General features: G+C 41.1%; 1 protein-coding gene across 1 annotated transcript in view; it reads left to right on the forward strand.

Moving 5' to 3' along the window:
* slc25a21 (solute carrier family 25 member 21) overlaps window positions 1-19,013 on the forward strand; it is an 86,893-nt gene extending 67,880 nt beyond the window's left edge. The window contains exons 4-11 of the mRNA XM_068721863.1: window positions 2,370-2,453; window positions 9,641-9,707; window positions 10,485-10,544; window positions 14,261-14,368; window positions 14,471-14,635; window positions 16,237-16,418; window positions 17,463-17,515; window positions 17,687-19,013. Coding sequence (XP_068577964.1) covers window positions 2,370-2,453; window positions 9,641-9,707; window positions 10,485-10,544; window positions 14,261-14,368; window positions 14,471-14,635; window positions 16,237-16,418; window positions 17,463-17,515; window positions 17,687-17,748 — 781 coding nt within the window. The 3' untranslated portion in view covers window positions 17,749-19,013. The remainder of the gene's footprint in view (window positions 1-2,369; window positions 2,454-9,640; window positions 9,708-10,484; window positions 10,545-14,260; window positions 14,369-14,470; window positions 14,636-16,236; window positions 16,419-17,462; window positions 17,516-17,686) is intronic.
* The last annotated feature ends 1,854 nt before the right edge of the window (window positions 19,014-20,867 follow it).

Consider the following 20,867-nt stretch of genomic DNA (forward strand, 5'->3'; position numbering starts at 1 on the left):
TTTGTTTTTAACACCATCATTAATGAGCCTCACCTCAACATCTCGTCCTCTGTGGGGTGACAGCCCGTCTTGTTGGGCCCCGGTTTGAGCCCATTACCACTGGGGTCTGGGAGCGGACACGGCTTTGTAAGGACCTCAAACGCTGCGCTCCTGTCCATAAAAATACAAAGAATGGGGCTCTAGCCTGGTACTCCGCCCTCATTTACCTTTTTGACTTCTTTGTGGACGCCTAGAATTTGTACTTTTATAGGCAGTGGAGGTCAGGTGGACGAGGTCTTCAGGATTATTTACCCCAGAGTGCTTGTCTCGTTCACAGAAGCACCAACCTGCCCTCGCCCTCACCCTCACCTGGGCAGCTCTGGGCCTGTAAAGCACAAACACAGGGAGAGTGGGATATGGGTAGGAGAAGAAAGGAGTACCCTTGATGAACTCACAGATCTCATCACCTCTGAGTATACTGTATCTCCGCTAGCTTTCGCTGATGATTGAAGGAGTTGCTCTGAGCGATGTGTTTTAAGGAAGCCCCAGGGTTTTCTTTGGGTCTTCTGTCTGCAGCGTTTACGATCCGCATGGCTGACTCCAAGGCCAAGTGACTCTGCCATAGAGGCCATCTTGTGCTCTTCTTCAGTCAACCAGTATATCTTCTTACTCACTGAGGCTTTATAAACAGAAACTAGAGCCTTTTGTCTGTACAAATCTTCTAAAACAGAACATTCAAATTGGAAAGACTGAAGATTTGAGTCTTATTTTCCACTGTTGGTTGCTGTGAAAAGCGACATTAGCAGCTTCCTAGCCAGGGGCCTGACAGTTCCCCTGCTGCCACAAGTTCTTCTGCTCCTCCCTATTATCTCCCACTCCCTTGGCCTTACTGTTTGGTCCTTGGCTTTTATGGCAGGGTAGAAGAGGGCCATGAGGAAATGAGGTGACCCCGGGGTCACGAGTGGAGTCAGGGGGCTGGAACCGGACCACGTCCCTGCCAACCCCACACTCTCAGGGCCGGTTCGGGTCGAGGCAGGCAAAGCAAAGGAGGCCGGTGCAGACTGTGGACAGGATCCCTTCCATCCTTGACCCCAGCATCATGTGCCTTTAATTAAGCCAGATTTGAATATGTTTACAAGCCCAAGTAGTCTTAAATCTTACGGGGTCCTTCCCCCCCCCCCCCCCCCCCCCCTCCCTCTGTACCCCATGTTCCACCATCGTCTCATACTTCAAGTCCTTCTTTTTCTTTTTCTTTTTAATATGGTGTCAGACATCTATTTATTATGCTGCTTTAACTAGTTTTTAGGAATGGGTTACAAGCTATTTGGGAATCCACCAAATAGGATTCGAGGGACACCCCTCTAAGATGTTAATCTGTTAGCGATATGAAAGGCCGCTCACCCCACTAAAGTCCCCCTCCACTGGAACCTGGGGGCCCTTTATGGCCCCATCAGGCACCCGCATGGACGACTTACTGCTGACCTTGTGACCTGGCAGTTGAAGCCATATGAAGAGGAAATCTGTCTTGTCCCACTACCTCCTACTCTCTTCTTTTCTGCTTCTGTGACTACCCTCACAATCTGTGATGTTACTTCACAATTTACAGGAAAATTATTCCCTTCCTAATAATTCCTTGAATTATCATCGATCACATTCTGAAACACACTTTAGTTTATTGTGTTTTGTTAATCACTCAAATGATTGGGTCTAATATCACTGCGTAATATCATCAGACCATTTAGTTCAACATGTTGTTTTGTTGCGTTTGGTTGTCTCAACCATGTGGCAGGATATAATGAGATCTCTTCTTATCCTCTCAATACCTTAAAACTCTTCATCTCCAACAGGCACCGTTTATATTCATTCTTTCACCCCCAACTGGTCTCTCATGTAAAAGATTTACACACAGCTCACCAGCCTTTATTAGGGAGGTACCAGAATGTTTGCTATACAAGAAAAGGTCCTTCGACTGACTCCATCATATTAAAAATTTACACGTAACTAAAGAGCTGTTAGGATTGGCTTACTAGCATGTTAGTAGTCGAAAAGCTTGCTGCAAAAGGCCTGGTCCTGGGGAGTTGGGTGGCTAATTGGATCGGTTGGGTTAAATAAATGTTTGAGTTCTCCCCTGCGCTGGGAGGACTTGGTTGTAGGAGCCTCTCATTTTAGCAGAGCGGGAAAACATGGGGGATGAAAGGGGGTGGGGGGGTGGGGCATAAGAAGGGGAATGAGCTCATTTATGATAAGGTCAAATTGATTTAGTGTATTTTTCACACAGGTGTCCCAATGTAATTTACACAATAAGGGTGATAAAACAAAGTAACAACAATGTGACTAGCTGCTGTTATATTTACAGTTTGGAAGCTTTAATGAAATCTTTGCCATTGCAGGTTCCAGATCCAAAGGGGAACCAGTGACCCCAACAGCTACAAGAGCCTTGGTGATTGCTTCCGGACCATCTTCCGCAATGAGGGGTAGGTTATCCAACTGTAAAAAGGTCACTAGTTGGTCAAACAGTTTCTTCAGAGCACCAATGGTGTCAGACTTCCTGTTTCACGAATGCAGGGAAGGAGCAATTTCTTCGTCTTCACTCAGGTAGCTTAGTGATAAGGTGGCTTTAATTGTATGTATTAATTCAATGCAATTCAACCTACTTTATCTGTCAAGGGGCAATTTACATTTGCAAACACAATTACACATCAACAATTTATTTACACAGATGAATTTAGATACACAAGTAGCCAATCTGTAACTGGTTGACAGTGTCCAAAACAACAAAGGCTCATCATGTAAAAATGTTCATAAGCATAAATGGACTGATATGCATTACACTATAAATTAATTTAACTGGAAGCGCTGATGTTGTAGCTTCGATATTTATGTCTTCAATATATTAGAAAGTCATTCTGATTTATTCAAATGTCACGAATGGGTATGTTGGCATTAAGATGGTTGAGTGGCTAGAAAGCTGAAAGTGTTACAGGTTTCCCAACTAACTAAAGACAGTCGTCCTGCTGTGCTCCCTCCTCCTCTGCCTGCCCTGTGACAGCACTGTGAGACAGTGCAGGTGCAGGGGAAAGTGTTTGCCACTCGTTCTGTTTACGGCGAGTCGACAGCTTTACAGAGGATATAAAGTTGATCTGCTGCGAGGTGTGAGTGAGCACAAGGTGAGAGGCCGGCTAGTGACAGTTGGAAATCCTACCCTGGCTGCAGTTCAACAGACACAGCTATCCTGCTACAGTAGCTGGGCCCTCTTCACCGTACACACACACCCACATACACACACACACACACACACACACACACACACACACACACACACACACACACTCACATCGTGAAAGTTAATGCCATTGTGGTTGCATGCCTTTTGAGTGTGTCTCCTGGGATTAGGATTGCATAACATTTATCTGACATAACAAAACGGTTGTCAAATTACATTGCATCGACATCATCAACTGTGACCAATATTTTAACTGTATGCTGATTCGACAAAGTCCTATGTGTCAGACAGTCCCTACAGACAGAAGATCCACTTTCTTGTCGACCAATTATCACTAACAGTATATTTTTGCTGAGGCTGTAATGACTCCCCAGTAGCACATTGTGGATTACCTCCCGGCCAAACCACTTAGTTATAATTTATACAAATAGCGTTAGGCCCCACTGTTTTGAATTATTATTAAAAATAAACATTTCCCGTCAGCTCATGGCAGGACGGGGCTAACACCAGGCCTCGCTCTCTCTCTGAGGTGATGAGGGAGGAAACCTGAGCACTCTGCTCCAGCGCTGTGATTTAACTGAAGAAAGACATGGAAATGTGCGCATGTGTGACACCATCTTTAAAGACGGTTTGAAGCCTGAACACAATAGACTTTAGTTTTTATACAGAAACAGAATACATTTTGAACACTTGTAGTTAAGAAATGAGCGTTATAGTGGAGATTATTTTGGTTAAAAAGTCATTATACATTAAGTTGTTATTTAATCTGGAAAATCAAGCATGAAATCCTGTAGCTGTGCTCATAAGTGTGTGACAGTGTGAACTATGCTCACCAGCTCTTGGTTGGTGTATTGCCTTACAGCCTCCTTTTTCTGTTGCATGTGGGTGCAGCAGCCATGAGCATGTGTTAAGTGTTTCCGTCTGGAGGGAAACAAAAAGTCTCTATTCTCGAGCATTCTTTACCAGTGTGGTATCCAGAGAGTGGGTCGGGACCCAAAGCACGGCCACAGGAATATTAAAAGGGTCCTTGCATTAAAGCATGGAGCGCGTTGGCCCGCAGACAGTAGATCAATGACTAATGCCTGGAACTGACAGTGCAGGGTTGAGCAGGGCGGTTGATTCCAGCTGGGACAACCCATGCAAAAAATATATACTTTCATGGAATTGTGAAGAGGTGCAGATGAAGGTGTCCATCAGATTATATATGTTTAGCTATGGTAAAACAGACATGTTTTGTATGAAGCATCAATCATGTTAAAGGAATAGCTCAACATTTTGAGTTTCACCTCATTTCTTATATGGATAAAAAAATGATACAGCGTGTTAATTGGGGAGTTTTACGAGGTGCTGGTAGTTCGTTACCTCTGGACAGAACCATGCTAGCTGTTTCCAGTCTGTATGCTAAGCTAAGCTAACCGGGTGTTAGTCTTTTGTAGCGTACAGACATGAGTGCAAAAAATCAAATTAGAGTATTTTACAAAATTCCGAACTATTATTTAAATAATATGTTCTCACTATAAAAATTCAAAAACAAGAGCTTATTTGTTTAATATACTTCAGCAGACAGTTAGACTTAACTCATTTAGGCAAAAGGTCAAATGTCATAACTCACACTTATGGATTGCATCAAATTCACCAATTCACAAAATAACAGAATGTTTGATCACCAAAGCAAGAAATGTAAATCTTCCAAAAATGCAATTCCCCTGTCCATAGATAACACATTTATTTATATATACAGTATATATATTTTTTTACTTGTTTGTGCTCACTTTAGATGCTATTTATTTTTGTATTCATTTTTAAGTTTTGTGCCCCTCATCACTGTTAACTCTGCCGTATTGTCTCTGTTAGTGACAATGTCAAGGTTACATTAGACGCTGGGAAAGGGAAAATATTTGCAGATGAAGCATGCCGGTTGTTTACGTGTTAAAATGTTTCCTGGGGCGGCTCATATTTCCCCACAGCAGTGGTGTGAAAATGAATAAGTCTGCTGATGGAAATGATCTCTTTGCTTTATGCATTTCCACATGTCAGCTGTTAAGAAGTCAGAACTTTTATCTGATGGATGTTATTGGTCAGTTTATTTAATCGGTCCGGGCTGTACTACGCTCCTCTCCAAACTGATGGAGGCTGTTAAAAAAGGAAAGTTTTATGAAAATGAAAGACAAATCATACACACTAGTGCATACAAACACACACACACACACACACACATATAGCCATTCCCCCCCTCTTCCCTCGTTCTGTGTCAGGAGGCCATTTGCTTAGGAAAGCCAAAAAGGGACTTGGTGTGTACTTTACATTGGAAATCAAATGAGGATTCAAATGATGGCCACTCACTAGAGGCCATATTTGTTCTGTAACAAATTTCACTCCTCCTTTATCACCTGGTGGCTCCTCAGCCTGACCACACCCGGGAAATCTGTGGCCACCATTTGCATGGACAAAGAGAGCAGAGGAAAGGGTCTTCCGTCTGACTGAAATAACGTGTTTACACAAACAATACAAAGGATTAATTCTCTGTTTAGAGTAGGGATTTTCCTTATCCTTAATCCCTTACTCCAACGTTGTTATTATATTGATGGCATGATTTACCAGAGCCAGTACCAAGTGTGCAACTTCAGGTGTTGGCTCTGTCACCTGATCACGATCAGTGTTTTGATAATTAGTTGTGGTTCACTGCTGTTTTTGGAAGGCGGCTTCGCTGCTGTATTCTTCTCGGGTTATATTCGGTTCTAAGGTGTGCCAGCAGCAAAAATGTTTACACGTGAACCCAATCAACCCAAATCATCTATGTTGACTTGTAGAGAATGTTGCCACAACAGAGCTGGTGCCACCTGTTCACAAGATACAGTCGGTCATGCCACGTTGTCCTCTTTGTCCACAGAGCTGTGTTCAGTATCAATATGAACTCTCTCTCTCTCTCTTCCTGTAACCTGCAAGCAGCTAAGTGGAAAGTTATGCATTGTTTGCCATCTTGCTTTCGTTTGTATTGTGGTTTGATGACTTAAAGGATGAGGCTGGTGATATTCTGTTTTTTTTGTTCTTCTCAACACTTCTCATAAAAAGACCAAAAACAGTGTTGGCCCGTCTCTCACTTCTTTACAACTTCCCTTTGCTGTCTGTACCTCTGAGCACCAATGAAAACATGTATCTTTAAAACTGATCTTTCATTTTTTTTAAACACAGTGTTCTGTAGTTTTTAGCAAACATCACTCAAATGAGAGTAAATTGAGTATATGTTGGGTACTACGGTATATTTAGCTACAGATTAATATCCATTTGCTGCTCCAGTGAGCATTTACAACAGCAGGACGGTGTATTTTGAAATGACTTCAAATGAACTACAGTGCTCATGTTCATCACAGTGAGGCAGCATGTCTAGCATGTTTAAATAGTTTCAGAACAACAATGGAGATCTATGGAATAAAATAATAGGAGATGAATCTGGCATTGGCTACACAGATTTATATCAACACTTGTTAGTAGATTGGTTAATTTATTAATTGTTTCGATCTTTGCTTTGGACCTGTTGACAATAAGAAAAACAGAGATCATCTGACTTTATCTTTAAATCTTACTCAGCCTTATACTCTAACAAGAGTAAGACTGCATCTTCTTATCTTCAAAATCTGAAAGAAAAATTATGTGACTTCATAGCTTTTCATCATTTTAACATCTAGGTCATATTTTTCACAGGCTGAACTCGCAGATATGCTTAAAAATGTCACTCACACTGACATTTTTTTTTTTTTTAAACTGTGGTTTCACATAATGATCTATAGTATAACAATTTGCCAAACTATTTAATGTGCTCATGCACATCCGAAACCGTTGAAGGTAGGTGCTGGACCAAAATTAGGCAGCAATGAAAATATAAATAAAGGTCTGCACAATGCGGTTGCCTCAAGTGCAGTTTATTCGCACATCCGGAAGTGTCGTTTCAAGCTAATGCTCATCTTCAGACTTCTAAATAATAACAGAGATGCCATCTTTAAATACATACGCTCTGGTCACATAATAGTCACGTGATGAATACCGGTGAACCATACAACCCACTTCGCAAACACATATTAAGAAAAGCTCATCTATACATATAATATACATAAACATACAAACACATATATAGGTAAGAACCTCACAGCTCTTAAGAATAACAGCAATCCAGTAGCTTTAATACCTTCTATATGGCTAGAATTGAATAATATAAGATAATATATTTAAAATAAGATGTTTTTAAAACTTATTGGAACAGGAATATATATATCCAGCTCATCGATAATGACAGAGGATTTGATCACATCAAATATACAAAGTCATCCTAATGATCTGATCAAGTCCATGGAATGTTTTATATTTTCCCTTTATTAATAATAATAATAATAATAATGATCATCATCGCAGCAATGATCCGATATGGAACATTTTCATCAGTTCCAAAATGTAAGAAGATAATGATGTGATTAGTCTTGTTTACATATTTAGACCCGTTTTACCGGTTTCACTATGAGGCTAACCCCTTAAAACAACATCTAGTAATGAGAAAAGCAGTTTGCTGTTGCCAGCGACAGTTTGTTGTCAGTAGTATCGGATGCTTCAGGTGTGCTGCGTTTAAGAACTAGGACCTTAGCCAAGTTATTGTTGCCAAATATCATGGATAGGTGGGGTTGAGAAAGGTTACGTATCATTTTATTTGATTGAAATCTTGTCTAACAGCATCTGCCTGGCCCTGTCAGTGTGAACTAAAAGCTCAAGCAAATTAACTATTGCACCTATGTTTTCACTAAATTCAGGAGTGGGGGAAAAGCACATGTATGCACTTCTGAATGTATACGAAACATGCTTTTTGCACTCTTTGCAAAACAGAAAACATACTATCTTCTTACATGTAAACGTGAAAGACTGGTCAGGCGTATTTTGGGGGAAACCTCCAGTGTGATGTTAATCAATATCAACCAAGAGCTTTTTAGAAGGGGAAATCATAACCTCCTCTCATTATATTCCCATGATTTACCCACAAGAATGAAAATACTCTTTGATATTGAAAAAATGGAAAATGTAGGTTTAAATATTGCAGTTTTAGATGCATTGTATAGTTTAACTCCTAGAGAAATTAATTTGTGTACATTATAGAGACATCCTATAGCATTTCTGTCTGTTTTAACAAGTGTGTAACAATCTAACCAGACTGACCATTTACTCTACTGTAAATATACTCCATAAAATGGACTGCTTACCAAATACAGTCTGTGTAAAATGTAGGCATACATCTCCATATACATAACTCAGTGTATCATTTTATTTTTTTTCCTGCCTCCAAGTACGCTTTAAATCATGGCTGGACGTATGATTGAGGAAAGGCAAACTACCAAATTGAGTAAAATTATACAGCTACCGTCTTTTGAAACATCCAGTATATCAAAGGCTGAAATAAACTCTTAAATCATTTCCTCCGCAGATTCCTGGGGAGCTTGTAGCCAGGGTTTCTGGTTTGAAAATACATCTTGGTATTTATGTTGCCAAACGGCAGCAATACACTTTCTGTTGCCATTTTCTGAGCTCAGTATTAGTCCTGCTGTCTGTATTCAGTATTGTCAGAGATTTGAGAATTATAACCTACAAGAAGGTGGGATTTTTCACAGAGCTGTTGTATTAGACTGTTGTAATAGACAACAGAGCGTCTCTGCAAAGACATATGGTTTTGTCATTTGGCTGAACTGACCATTTAATGCACTATTGTACCAGATGATGACATTGCATGGTAATTAGGTGTGAATTAACTTGATGATGTAATCATCACAAAAATGGATGGTGACTTGATATTCACTTTTTATATGTGTGTCGCTTTGGACAAAAGTGACTAAGAAATTTACTGAAATGGTGGATTTCAAATTTTGTAATTGATTTTAACATCTTACAGATATGAATGGAAATCAACGGCTGCCTTGAAAGACAAAATTGAAGTAAACTGCACATTTGTTGTAAATGGAATAACACATGCAAAACAACTGGTATGTTTGCAAAAGGCCTACTTTCTAAATTCCATAACCACTTTACAACAGCTCACAACTATTTTCACTATCAATTATCTGTTTATTATGATTAATTGTCTTCAAATGGCTTGTATTGTCCAACTAACAGTGTTCTAAATATTCAGTTTACTATCACATTTGACAAAGAAAAGCAGTAAATCTTCTTCACTGACAAGTTAGAACTTGGTCAAGTTTTGCAATGTTGCTTTAAATAGTTACTTAGGTGATGAATCAATTATCAAAGTATTCGCCGGATTAAATTTCTGTCGGTCAACTCAACGATTAATTGTTTCAGCTCTTGACTACATCCTGGTGGAACTTGACAAGTCATAAAGGTTATACAACAGTAACCGTCATCACAATATAATAGTAATGTGTAACATTTTATTTTGTGTCTCTACAGAATCTTGGGCTTCTACAAAGGGATCCTTCCTCCGATTGTGGCAGAGACCCCAAAGAGAGCAGTGAAGGTGAGAAAAAGGATGCTCGTGTTAATTCATAGAAACCCGCAGAGCTTCTTGCGCTATGATGCAATGCTCCGGCTCCTGTCCAACCGTAAACTGTTGTATGAAAACACTCGCAATTGTTCAAATGTGACACATAACGTCCTCCGCCATGTCTGCCTCGACCTCAGCCGCTCCCATTTGTACTATTGGACTACTAAATATTGACTTACAAGCAATTATAGCAAACCTTCCCCTGAGTCTCCATCTTTTCATATGTGTTTTAGGAAGGCTTACAACATATAATTGGACTGACACAAAGAGGGCTTGATGCCTGTCATGAAGCTGCTCTGTAATGAGATACTGGAGACGAGGATGTGTGAACTTTAAAAATAAACGCTCACACTGAGAAGATGGGGTAATCGCTCACACGCCGAACAAAGCTTGATGATGGTGAGAAATGTCTGGAGCGAAGAATTTAAGCAAATTAAAGCTCCGATTTAAACGCATCTGCTGCCGTTTTGCCCTTTGCTCGGATAAACAAATCAGTGGTGTCTCCTTTTCAGAATGTGCATTAGACCTTTCTCTTTCCACGGAGATTGTGCTCTAAGATTCACAGTACGGCTTCATGTTCCTGCGCCAGTTTAGTTGATACAATGCTCACACGGGTTCCCCGTCCTCCTGAGTGTTATTAAAGTAGCTGCTTCTAATAGTGTGTGTATATGTGGGTGTGTATGTGTGCTCAGATGTCAGTTTAAGAATGCACTTTCTGACAGTTTGTTTATCCTGATCCTCCCTCTGCAGTTCTTCACTTTTGAGCAATACAAGAAGTTGCTGAATTTGACCCCTTTGTCTCCTGGTTTGGTGAGTCTTTACACACAGAAACACCTGAATACACTCTCACCTGAAAAATAAACACACGCACAGGACCAGAAAGAGCGTTTACACCCAGTGTCAAAAATCCAACATTTCCGCTCACCTGCCAAATGCTGGTAAAATAAAGATAAATGCCAAGAATAATTTAACTTTTTACATTCTTGTCTTTACCTGCTGAGCATAACCCTAACATACTGTTTCTGCTATTGCTAGTTTTAAAAAAGACATTCACTTTGTTTTGTTAGATGGTTTTGTTCGAGTTTATTATTGTGGTAATGTAAAATTGGCTTTACTCGCTAAACAGAAGGTCATCTCACATTGGACAGGTTAGACAGTAAACCTCTCAAGTAGGGATTAAGTGAAGAGAGCCTGAAATAACACTTGTGTTAGGTTTGAAGCACATATGAAAACATCCTTGATGGCTAACTAAAACATTCAAATATCAGGAATAAATGAACAAAAGGATCTGTTTTTTTCTTCTTACTTCTTAAATGGAACCTGAAAGTTCCAGTTTCACTTAGATTTAGGAATTTATGAAGTGTCTCATTTAAAATCAGCTGATCAGGGCGGTACTAATGACCACATGTTCCTGTCTGAACCTGCACAGAGCAGCCAGAGGAATTGTTTGGTTTCTACCACTTTGTGTAAAGTCAGAGTAACTAGCAGCTGGTCAGGAGCTTTAAGTGTGGGAAAAATGTATCGTGATTAGCATGGGCAAATGTAATCTTCCTTAAACATTACAAGCTAATACCAAATATGATTTTTACTAGTGGAGGAATGCCGTCCAATTCTAAAATGAGCCGAGGGCGACCAGTTGAAGGTTAAAATCTTGCTTGATCCGTGCAGTGTCTGCTGGTTTTAATCTATGATATTAATAATGTTGGCATGTCCATCAATAACTTACATTTTTACAGATACTGTTTCATACAGTTTGATAATCAGCACTTTTCATTCAATGCTCTATATGCACTTCTTAACCGTAAACTTGTTTTGAGGACAGATAAAACAAAGGAAATTGACATTAGTCTTCAGATCTGCACTTTAAATGGTACACTGATTGAGCAAGTTCCTAATTAGATACTTAGGCATTTGGATTGATGCGAAATGTACTTTTGTAACCCTATAATCAACTTAATTCTAAATTAAAGAGACAGTGTGTAGCTTTTTGGGGGGATCTATTCGCAAAAATGTAATTTAATTTTTTTTTCCGACAGTAGCCCTGAACGGACAACCAACTCTAGCGAGCGCCTTTCACATTTTTATGTTACTTGAAGTCCACCGTAGTTCTCCGACACGCTTGAAACAAAACTTGCGTAGCGTGAGTCCCAGAGTGCAAAACCGTGGTGCTGCCTAAAGTAGTGTTACTATGGTAAGGATGGCCTCTGAGTGAGGCGAACAGCAATACCAAGATTTAGGGGTTCACGTCCTGGAAAGGCATGTGAGCCGAGGGGTAATCAGTTGTTTGCGATCTGCAACCACACCACTAGATGCAATCCAATCCTATACACTGTCCCTTTAAGGATGCAATTTGTTTTTGTGTAATTTTTATCTGAATAAGTCCTGTTTCACATTTTACTGTAGAAAAGTGATTGTGGAAGCGACCTCTCTTTCTGTGTTGGATTATGTCGACGATTATCATTATCATCCTGATGCTATCTTATCACTCAGCTCTTCTATTTATTACTGACCAATATGGCGCCCATCTTTGTCTCTCTGAGGTAGATCAGCACTTTAATCTATTCAACTATAAAGAACTGTTTAAAAAATGACCACCTTATTTATAAGATATTATACTTTCACACCCGTTCTTAGGACTGGCTTACAGTATATGTTCCCACAGTAAATTATAATCTTGGAAAGACAGCCTTTAAATATTTTTCCCCATTTGTCTGGAATAAGTTAGACTGAAACTTGACACACTGATATCGATGGGACAATTAAAAACATTTGTTAGAGGTTTTATTGATTTTTGGTGTGGCGGTTTAACATGATATCCTTGTATTTTTGTTTCCTTTTTATACATACGCCAAGGATATTTCAGAAAGCATTTATTTATAATTTGTCATGCTCTTGTCTGTATGTACTGTATATATATATATATATATATATATATATATATCTTTTCTATTTCACTATATTTGTATTGTTGCCATTATCAATATTTATTTATTTTCATTCTATTTCTTTTCTATTTTAATCAGGTCTCACCTGTGAATGAGATCTCGATCTCAATGTAACTTCCTGATTAAATATAATCGGAGGGGTTTTACATTAAAAAAATTAGTAGTACTAACACCAAGACATCTTTTACAGCTGAAATTTGTCACTTAAACCTCAAAGTCAGTATTGGAGTGAAGCCAAAATAATGGCAATTATAACACAGTCCTAATAAACAGTCTCCTATGTATGTTTGCTTGGCGGTTGTTAATTCTGGAAAATGGTTACGCCTCAGGCCATGAATCTACAAGTAGTTTCATCCCTCTCGACTAATCTGGTTTCTGTTATACTGAGTCAGAGTTTTGAGCTCGACAGATCTGCGTTGCTGGGGTGCGGTCACCACACACACGCACACACACGCACGCACACACACACACACACACACACACACACACACCCCACGTATTCAGGTGGCAGCCAAGTGTCAGTTCGTGATGAATGGCTTACCTGTAACTCAACGTGGAGGCCGCCTCGGCACGGCGAGTATCCTTGTCTTGTTTTCACAGCCATTGGTGGAGAAATGTTTACCTGTTCCATCTATCATGCTATCCACCTCCTTCTCTATCTCTTCATCTTCCTCTTCCCCAAGTGCCTCCAAACCCCATTTCCCCCCAGAGGCCCTCGCATATCAAGTACTGTAATCACATAAGATCATTAGTGCGAGTGAATTAAGGATTGGTTCCGAATGGCTCTCACTCTTTCTCTACTATCCAGCGTGGCACAGCTGAATGCCTTCACTCTGATTAATGAGGACACACACAGTAATAATACAAATAAGGAATTAAAATGTGGCTGGCTGGCTGTGTAAACATTGCGAGGCATGTCTGAGAGGATGGGTCCCGGGGCCCTGACAGCAGGATAAAGAGGCAGGAAGAGTAATGAGCTATAGACACGTTCTTGACATGTTCCCATTACGCTTCTCTGAGCACGTGCACATGCACGCACACACACGTACACGCAAACGTATGCTGCCCCATGCAAATACATGTACTGTTGCAACATTCAACTCTTAATTACATGTCAGGGTTATACATTCATAAATAGGTAGTGGAGTCTTCCGGTGGCACTAATTAAAGTGCTTTGGTTATTAGAAAATAACTGATTAGTATGTGTTTTTTTCACTTCTTTTTAAAGATAAATCTTAAACAGCTTACTACTTTGCTCACATTCCTCTTTTCTCTCCTTTCCTTGACCTTCCACACCCTCTTGTCTGTCATCTAACATTTTGTCAAATGATAATGAACACAGGTGTCTTCAAACATTTGTCACATGACACCATTGACAAGCCTGACAGAAACAAATGTCCATTTTAGACCAGACAAAAAGAACTCGGGGAACAAGTTTCTGAAAGCGAAACTGCGACTCGCCCTTAAGCTCTTGTAGCTCGGACACATTGGGTATAGAGACAGCGCAGAATAGACAAGCTCATGTAGACAGTGAGGAAAATTGTAAAATATAATCCTAAATCATGTCCATCTCCCCTCCAGGCGCTGTCTGTAGCGGGGCTTGGCGCAGGCTTGACTGAGGCTGTTGTCGTCAATCCGTTCGAAGTGGTGAAAGTCAGTCTCCAGGCCAACAGAGACTCCTTTACAAAGGTTGATAGATATAAAGTACCTTAATGTGTTTCTCTAGATGCCCAGTGGGTTTTCGCCAGCATGTGACACGTCCTTCTTTTGTATTCACTCTCTCCAATACAGCAACCCTCTTCATTCGCTCAAGCAAGGCGCATAATTAATTCAGACGGATTTGGACTGAGGGGCCTGAATAAAGGACTAACATCGACACTGGGACGCCATGGAGTTTTCAACATGATCTACTTTGGCTTCTACTTCAATGTCAAGGATGCTATTCCTTCCAGTCCGGTACGATCCCACTCTGACCTCCAGTGCTGTTTTGGTTTTTGGGGAAAATGCAACCCAAGCCAAGTGACAGACACTTCAGCTTTGCGTTGGTGTTTGTAACCTTGACTAAACATAATTTTTGCTAACTTCAGGCTATATGATACGCACGTGTCCCAACCACATCACCAGTGGGAAATTGTAAGTGTTTGATAGTGTGATTAGTTAGCCTGACTGCCACGGCAAGGAGGAAGCAAAAATCAGAGAGGAGCTTGTAAGATCAGCCCGCTAATACCTCGTCTGTTTGCTCGTCATAACATCCTCAAAGTTTCAGATTACACATCCGGCAGGGCCTGATGGCCCAAACAAAAGTTAATTTTGTTTAATGGAAACGTTACCATACGGCAGTTCCATATGTACAAACCGGAGCATTAGATTAACTCCAATGAACTAATTGGAAGCAGGCAACGGTACTATTTTCAAGAGACGGTTACAGTGGGAGCCAAAGCCCTGCTATATTTCCAACATTTTTCCAGTGACGCATATACAGAGAAGCAAGTGGTCATCCTCTGTGACTGATAATTATGTGGCTGGATGACCCAAATAGCTCTCTTCTTAGATTGTGGCCATCGCTTTTGGGAATTACCCATTGGTATGTACGTTGATGGAATGATCCTGTTTGTGAGAGGCTAACAACGACTATTGTTGAGGGAGACAAGGATAAATATATTGGCCTCCCATAGCTTACAAGCTGAGCTGATAGAGAGAATCTCCAAAGCCCATTTGTCAGCAACATGAGCAATGAGCTTGCAACTCAAACCCATAGTCAAATTAAGCTGGCCGAGTTCAGGCTTCTCTCATAACTTAATTTTAATGGTACAGGGGAGGCAGATAGCACACTGCCATCATTCACAAGTGAATGTGTGAGGAGATGTTTGCTTAAGGCTGTTAGGAAGTGGGTTGATGGGTGTACTTAGGCTGAGGGTATGTTACCCCTTTCCCCACATCCCACTTGAAAAAAAAAAGAAGAAGTGGGATTAGCTGTTGATTTACCTCGACTCTCAGGGTGTCCAGCCGCTTGAGAAAGGCCTGGACCAGAGAGGCTGCTGTCATTTGTAAAAATATCCCGGCCAATTAGCTGTCAGAGCTCTCCGAGTCTGGGCTTCTTTGGTACAGTAATACCCCTGTACCGAGTCACAGCCCAATTACCCAAATTGTCCCCATATGCCTCCCCAGTCTGCCTGCATGCACCCTGTTTATAAATCCTCTATCTTGGCTCCCCAAAGAACATGTGCTTCTGTTCAGCCAATCAGAATGCTGCACCACAGTCAGGAAGCACTAATCTGCCCCCCGCTACCATAAAATGATCAGGGCTTTCATGCCAGATTTGCAGTCATATGCACAAGCCCCCTCATGCTCTCCCCCACTTTAACTCACATATACATACACAGCGACTCCATTACACTACTTTCTCTTTATTGCTGAATTTTGATTCACTTCTTATATTTTGGATCGTTGCAATGATATTTAACACCTGGTGCCCACTCTTGTAATATCAGCAGTAAAATGGTGCTCGTTGAACATACATACTTTGTTTTGATCCGGTGTCTCCTTTTCTTTACCAGGACCCGACCCTGGAGTTCATGAGGAAGTTTGCTATTGGCCTAGTGTCGGGAACCATCTCCTCCTGCGTGAACATTCCCTTCGACGTAGCCAAGAGCCGCATCCAGGGCCCCCAGCCTGTGCCCGGAGAGATCAAGTACCGCACCTGCTTCCAGTCCATGGCCCTGGTGTACCGGGAGGAGGGGTAAGAACAAGGGGGGGATTAAGTAGGGGATCATAAGTAAAAAGAAAAAAATTAAACATTGGCACTGATGCGTCCAAGAATTAATGAGGCACTTTGTCTGCTTTGTTAGCAACTGATAGCTGGTTGCCTGCCAAACTAGCTGTCAGAAAAGACAAATGTACCAGCTGCAGCTACAAGTTAGCAGGGTTTCATTGTGCAGAGTGAGTTTCCTGCACTAACTACAGGAGAAGTGCATGAATAGCTTGATGCAAAGCTGTGATCCTATAAATGGAAGCTAAATAGTGACGTTACATTCCAGGCTGTGTTCCCCACGTGTGTGAACATACATTTCTGCATTCTGTCAAACGTACAGTAAATGTTAACATATTTTCAAGCCTCGGAGAATGGCTGCTCTAAATGGAGGCTTCAAGGAAAAGGTGTATGTTACTTTAGCTATCCACTTTCCCCCATGCAGCTCCACTAGACAAGGGCCATCGAGATGTTTGTAGTTAGTGGGCGAAGGAGCCTCAGGGGCTGCTGCAGGAACGGCACTGAAACGTTGTCGTCGCAGGGGTGCATGGAGGGTGCCCCCTCCGCCACATCCAGTCCCCTGCTCTAACACAACACAGTCCCAGCTAATTAGTGGTCCCTATGGGAGACGTCGTTAAGCAGACCCTAACGAGCCGCGCGGCGCTCCACGGGTCAATCTAATCAGACAGAGGGCCAGGGAGGAAGTGGGTCGAGCCTTATTAACGCCATCAGTGGCGGGGGCAGGGAGCGGGACAGGGAGCACGAGGCGGAGGCAGGCAGCCACTGATCACCTTGAATGCATTAAGGGAAAGGTACTCGCCACCGCTGGCCGTTAGACCTCAACTATGTACCTGACGACAGGGTGAGAGACAGACAGACGAGGCAAGAACTCACTGCCACACTCCAGCCTATACACACATGCAAGTACACACACTGAAGGTATACATAGATTCAAAACTGGATCTACATATTTTGAGGTTTAACTATGGTATTTTGTATTTGTACATAATTAACCTCCTATTTTTTTTTCTCTAGGTACTTGGCACTATACAAGGGGTTGGTGCCCAAGATAATGAGGCTTGGACCAGGTAACAATAAAAAGTTATTTATATTGGTATTTAAATCGTCCTTATAATCACAAATTCCCAGAAAGCCCACACATGACACTAAAACTCAGTTCCTATTGATTCGCGCTGCTCATTCACTAGCAGGGAAACACGGATTGATTCACTCTGGCTCTGTCTTCTGTTCGGTTACAGGTGGAGCAGTGATGCTGCTGGTCTATGAATATGTGTCCGGGTGGCTACAGAAGAACTGGTAACCAAACAAAAAAAGCACAGAATGGAAAACCAAAAGAGTGCCTTATGGATTGTGCCTCATCGCCAATACCGTTAACTAATTCCAGTAAAGTCAGACCAAATACGTTTGTTTTTACCTTGAATACACAATACTGCTCTGCAAAATAACACATCAGCATTACCATGTATTTCAATGCAGGTTTCTAAAGAAAAACTACATCAACTTTCTCAGGAATTAAAAACAGCTGCAATATTTAAAAATTGACCAGTAAACAGGTTTTTAACAGTGAATCAAAGGCCCTGAAAACCTATTTTCTCAACCAGCTTCCTACTGTGAGTAATTGGGTCCTACTTGAACTTTCTGCCAAATTTAGAAGATTTTGGGTTATTTTACATGAAAGATTAATGCATTTTGTGCTCCTCTCACTGGTTTGAAGAGGGCGGTGCTCAGTATGTTGCCAGTACTGTCAGTCAAATCTGAGCAAAGTAAACCCAAACAGCCCTGAAGAAGCAAATTATGTCTTTGAGACTTAAACTCCAAAAGAATAATAACTAAGAACGCTTTTACGAAGTAGCTTATTTAGTCATGAATACTTAATGTTATCATGCTAAATATTTGAAGCCAAGTTTTCAGGGGTTATAATGTTCAGTTTCAAATTAAATGAAACACCAAGAATGGAATGAAGTAATGGTTACAAAATACCAAAAAACTCAAGTATAGATGATGAGTATATAGCTGCAGAGTACATGACAAATATGATGAAACTAACACATACTGAGTTTAGATGAGTCTCACTCCGAGCTCTGCTGGACTCAGTGGATCATGAATATCTATCAAACATCACTCGTATCTTAATAATATGAAGATATATTACTATTATTATAATATAATAGTAATATAAACTGCTTTTATAGTCAGGTACAGGACTGTCTATACACACACAAATATAATGTGTGTGTGTGTGTGTGTGTGTGTGTACACATCTTCATAATCATCTTAAATATACTGTGATCACATCTATAATACTGAGCCTTACTCTATATATTAACCAAACCAAATAGTAGTAGCCGCAGTAGTGCCTAATAATTACTGTGTAAAAGAATTTCTTATACACTGATGTTGTTATGGCCCATTGCAGATGTTTTTATGAATCTCCTTTGAATTGTAATATGAAATCTTTGATTGGTAAGACATTTTGAATTTGACTTTTATCTCAATGTAGCTTTTGTGAAAATGTAGTTATATGTATCGGTAACAAATAAAAGAAGAAGACTATTAAACTCCTCACTGGGTTCCTCACTGTTTGTGTGTTGGGTCAAGCACTTATGTAACCCATAAGTTTGTGTGTTGTTGCGCGTTTGTGTCTCACTGGGAGCGTTTCAGCTTGGCGTTGATATAAGCGTATCACCTTCCTTCACTTTACCACTTCTTCACCCTCCTCCTTGTTTTCCCCCCTATCAGAGCACTTAGTTTTTTGAGAACCTGTCAGCTGTAGAAGTTGTATTGGGTGCCTGCGCGTAGTTTTAGTGCAAGCTAAAACAACAAGCTCAAGAAATGCAAATGTGGCTGCAGGAATGGTGGTGGGGGGGTTTACCGCACACATTCTCCCTCTGCCATTCTATCTCTTACGCAAATATGCAAACACACACACACACACACACACACACACACACCTGTTGCACAGCCTTCGGGGTAATGGCTGCCCTATGATAGACTCATCTCAACCTCATCTGACATATATTTAGCTTACATTGAGCCACGTTGGCATTTGACAGTCATCATTAATGTGGGAGTTTCTCTCAGCCAAAATGGAACGGCTCCTAGTTTTTTGCCCAGGGCCCTGTGGTGATAGACTAACAACTGCGGCTTGCAGACTGATGGAATTGTAAGCGCTTAACCTGTCCTTTCTGTAATGGAGTGCTGAATGTGTATGTTTGTTTCAGACTTGACAGCTTGCAACATGTGCCGCATGTATTGCTGGTAGCTAAGCAACGGACCCACCCTTCACCTGAATTCCCTGCACACCGCTCATCATAAATCTTCTGTAGCAAAGTCCCCCTTGTCTTCATTTTCCTTACACCCTGTCATGTACACTCCTCATCGTCACCGGCAACAGCTCAATTCAGTGGCTCCACTTAGACAAGCCTGCAATTAGGACATGGCCGTGCCTGTTTTTCCCAATGTGGCTAATGATTAATATAGATTAAAATGTCCAGAATTTACACTACATGTAAGAAGCAGTGATTCATTATCTGTGTGATTGGACACGGGAGTCCCGTGCGTACATACCAAAGACACAGAACCAGACATGTTGTGATTTTCCCGAGCCCAGTATTCTTTTATTATTTTTGCTCACCTGTGTGCTCAACGTTGCTGTTTTAAGGCATTAAGAAAACATTCTGGCTGTTGTCAGCTTCTTTTGGAAATGTTCATTGAGCAGGCACACGCATGAGGCACTGTATTCACCCAGTACTCTGCTCTGTGTTACTCTGCATGGCTGTCTTGTTTCTGATTGCATGTGGAGAAGTAAAGATAACCATATGACACTGAAGTCAGACTCGACATCATTAATTATAAACACGTGTCTGCCCCTATTTTTAAAACTACGGGCCTCGCCCCCACAGACCAACATTAGACTGCAAGAGCATGGATTATTAGACTTTCGAGAAGTTATTCCTCCTGTCTAGAAAAACACACTGTTCCTATTTTTTTAAATACATGGTGTCAATTAGACGACCACATTTTAACTTTGGTGCATGAGTCAGAGGAGACTAACAAGGCTGTGCTCAGTTCGTGAAGCTTAGTTGAAAGGAAAAGTTGTTTGGCCTTGTTCCGTGTAGGCTTAGGTAAAAGGAGGAAAAAAAGAAGAAGCATGTAACGACTTTTTCATGCCACTCGAGAGTCAACCATCATTTACTGTACCTGATGGATGGTAAAGGGGTGGCCGTGAGGGCTGGCTGGTACAGCGAGTGCATGATCGTCACGTCCCTGTGATGTGGTTCACATACGGTCAAAGAAACACTACGATCCCTGAGCAACGGTCCGTGACCACTGGATGCGGGGAAGAGTGCTTTCCAAGTCAAATCAGCCCCTGCATCGGGGAGAATGTTGACACTGTGACATGGGGGCGACTGTTTACAC

The sequence above is a fragment of the Cebidichthys violaceus genome, unplaced genomic scaffold (genome assembly GCF_023349555.1).
Source record: "Cebidichthys violaceus isolate CVI_PGR_0920_01 unplaced genomic scaffold, fCebVio1.0.p SCAF_28, whole genome shotgun sequence".
Lineage (NCBI taxonomy): Eukaryota > Metazoa > Chordata > Actinopteri > Perciformes > Stichaeidae > Cebidichthys > Cebidichthys violaceus.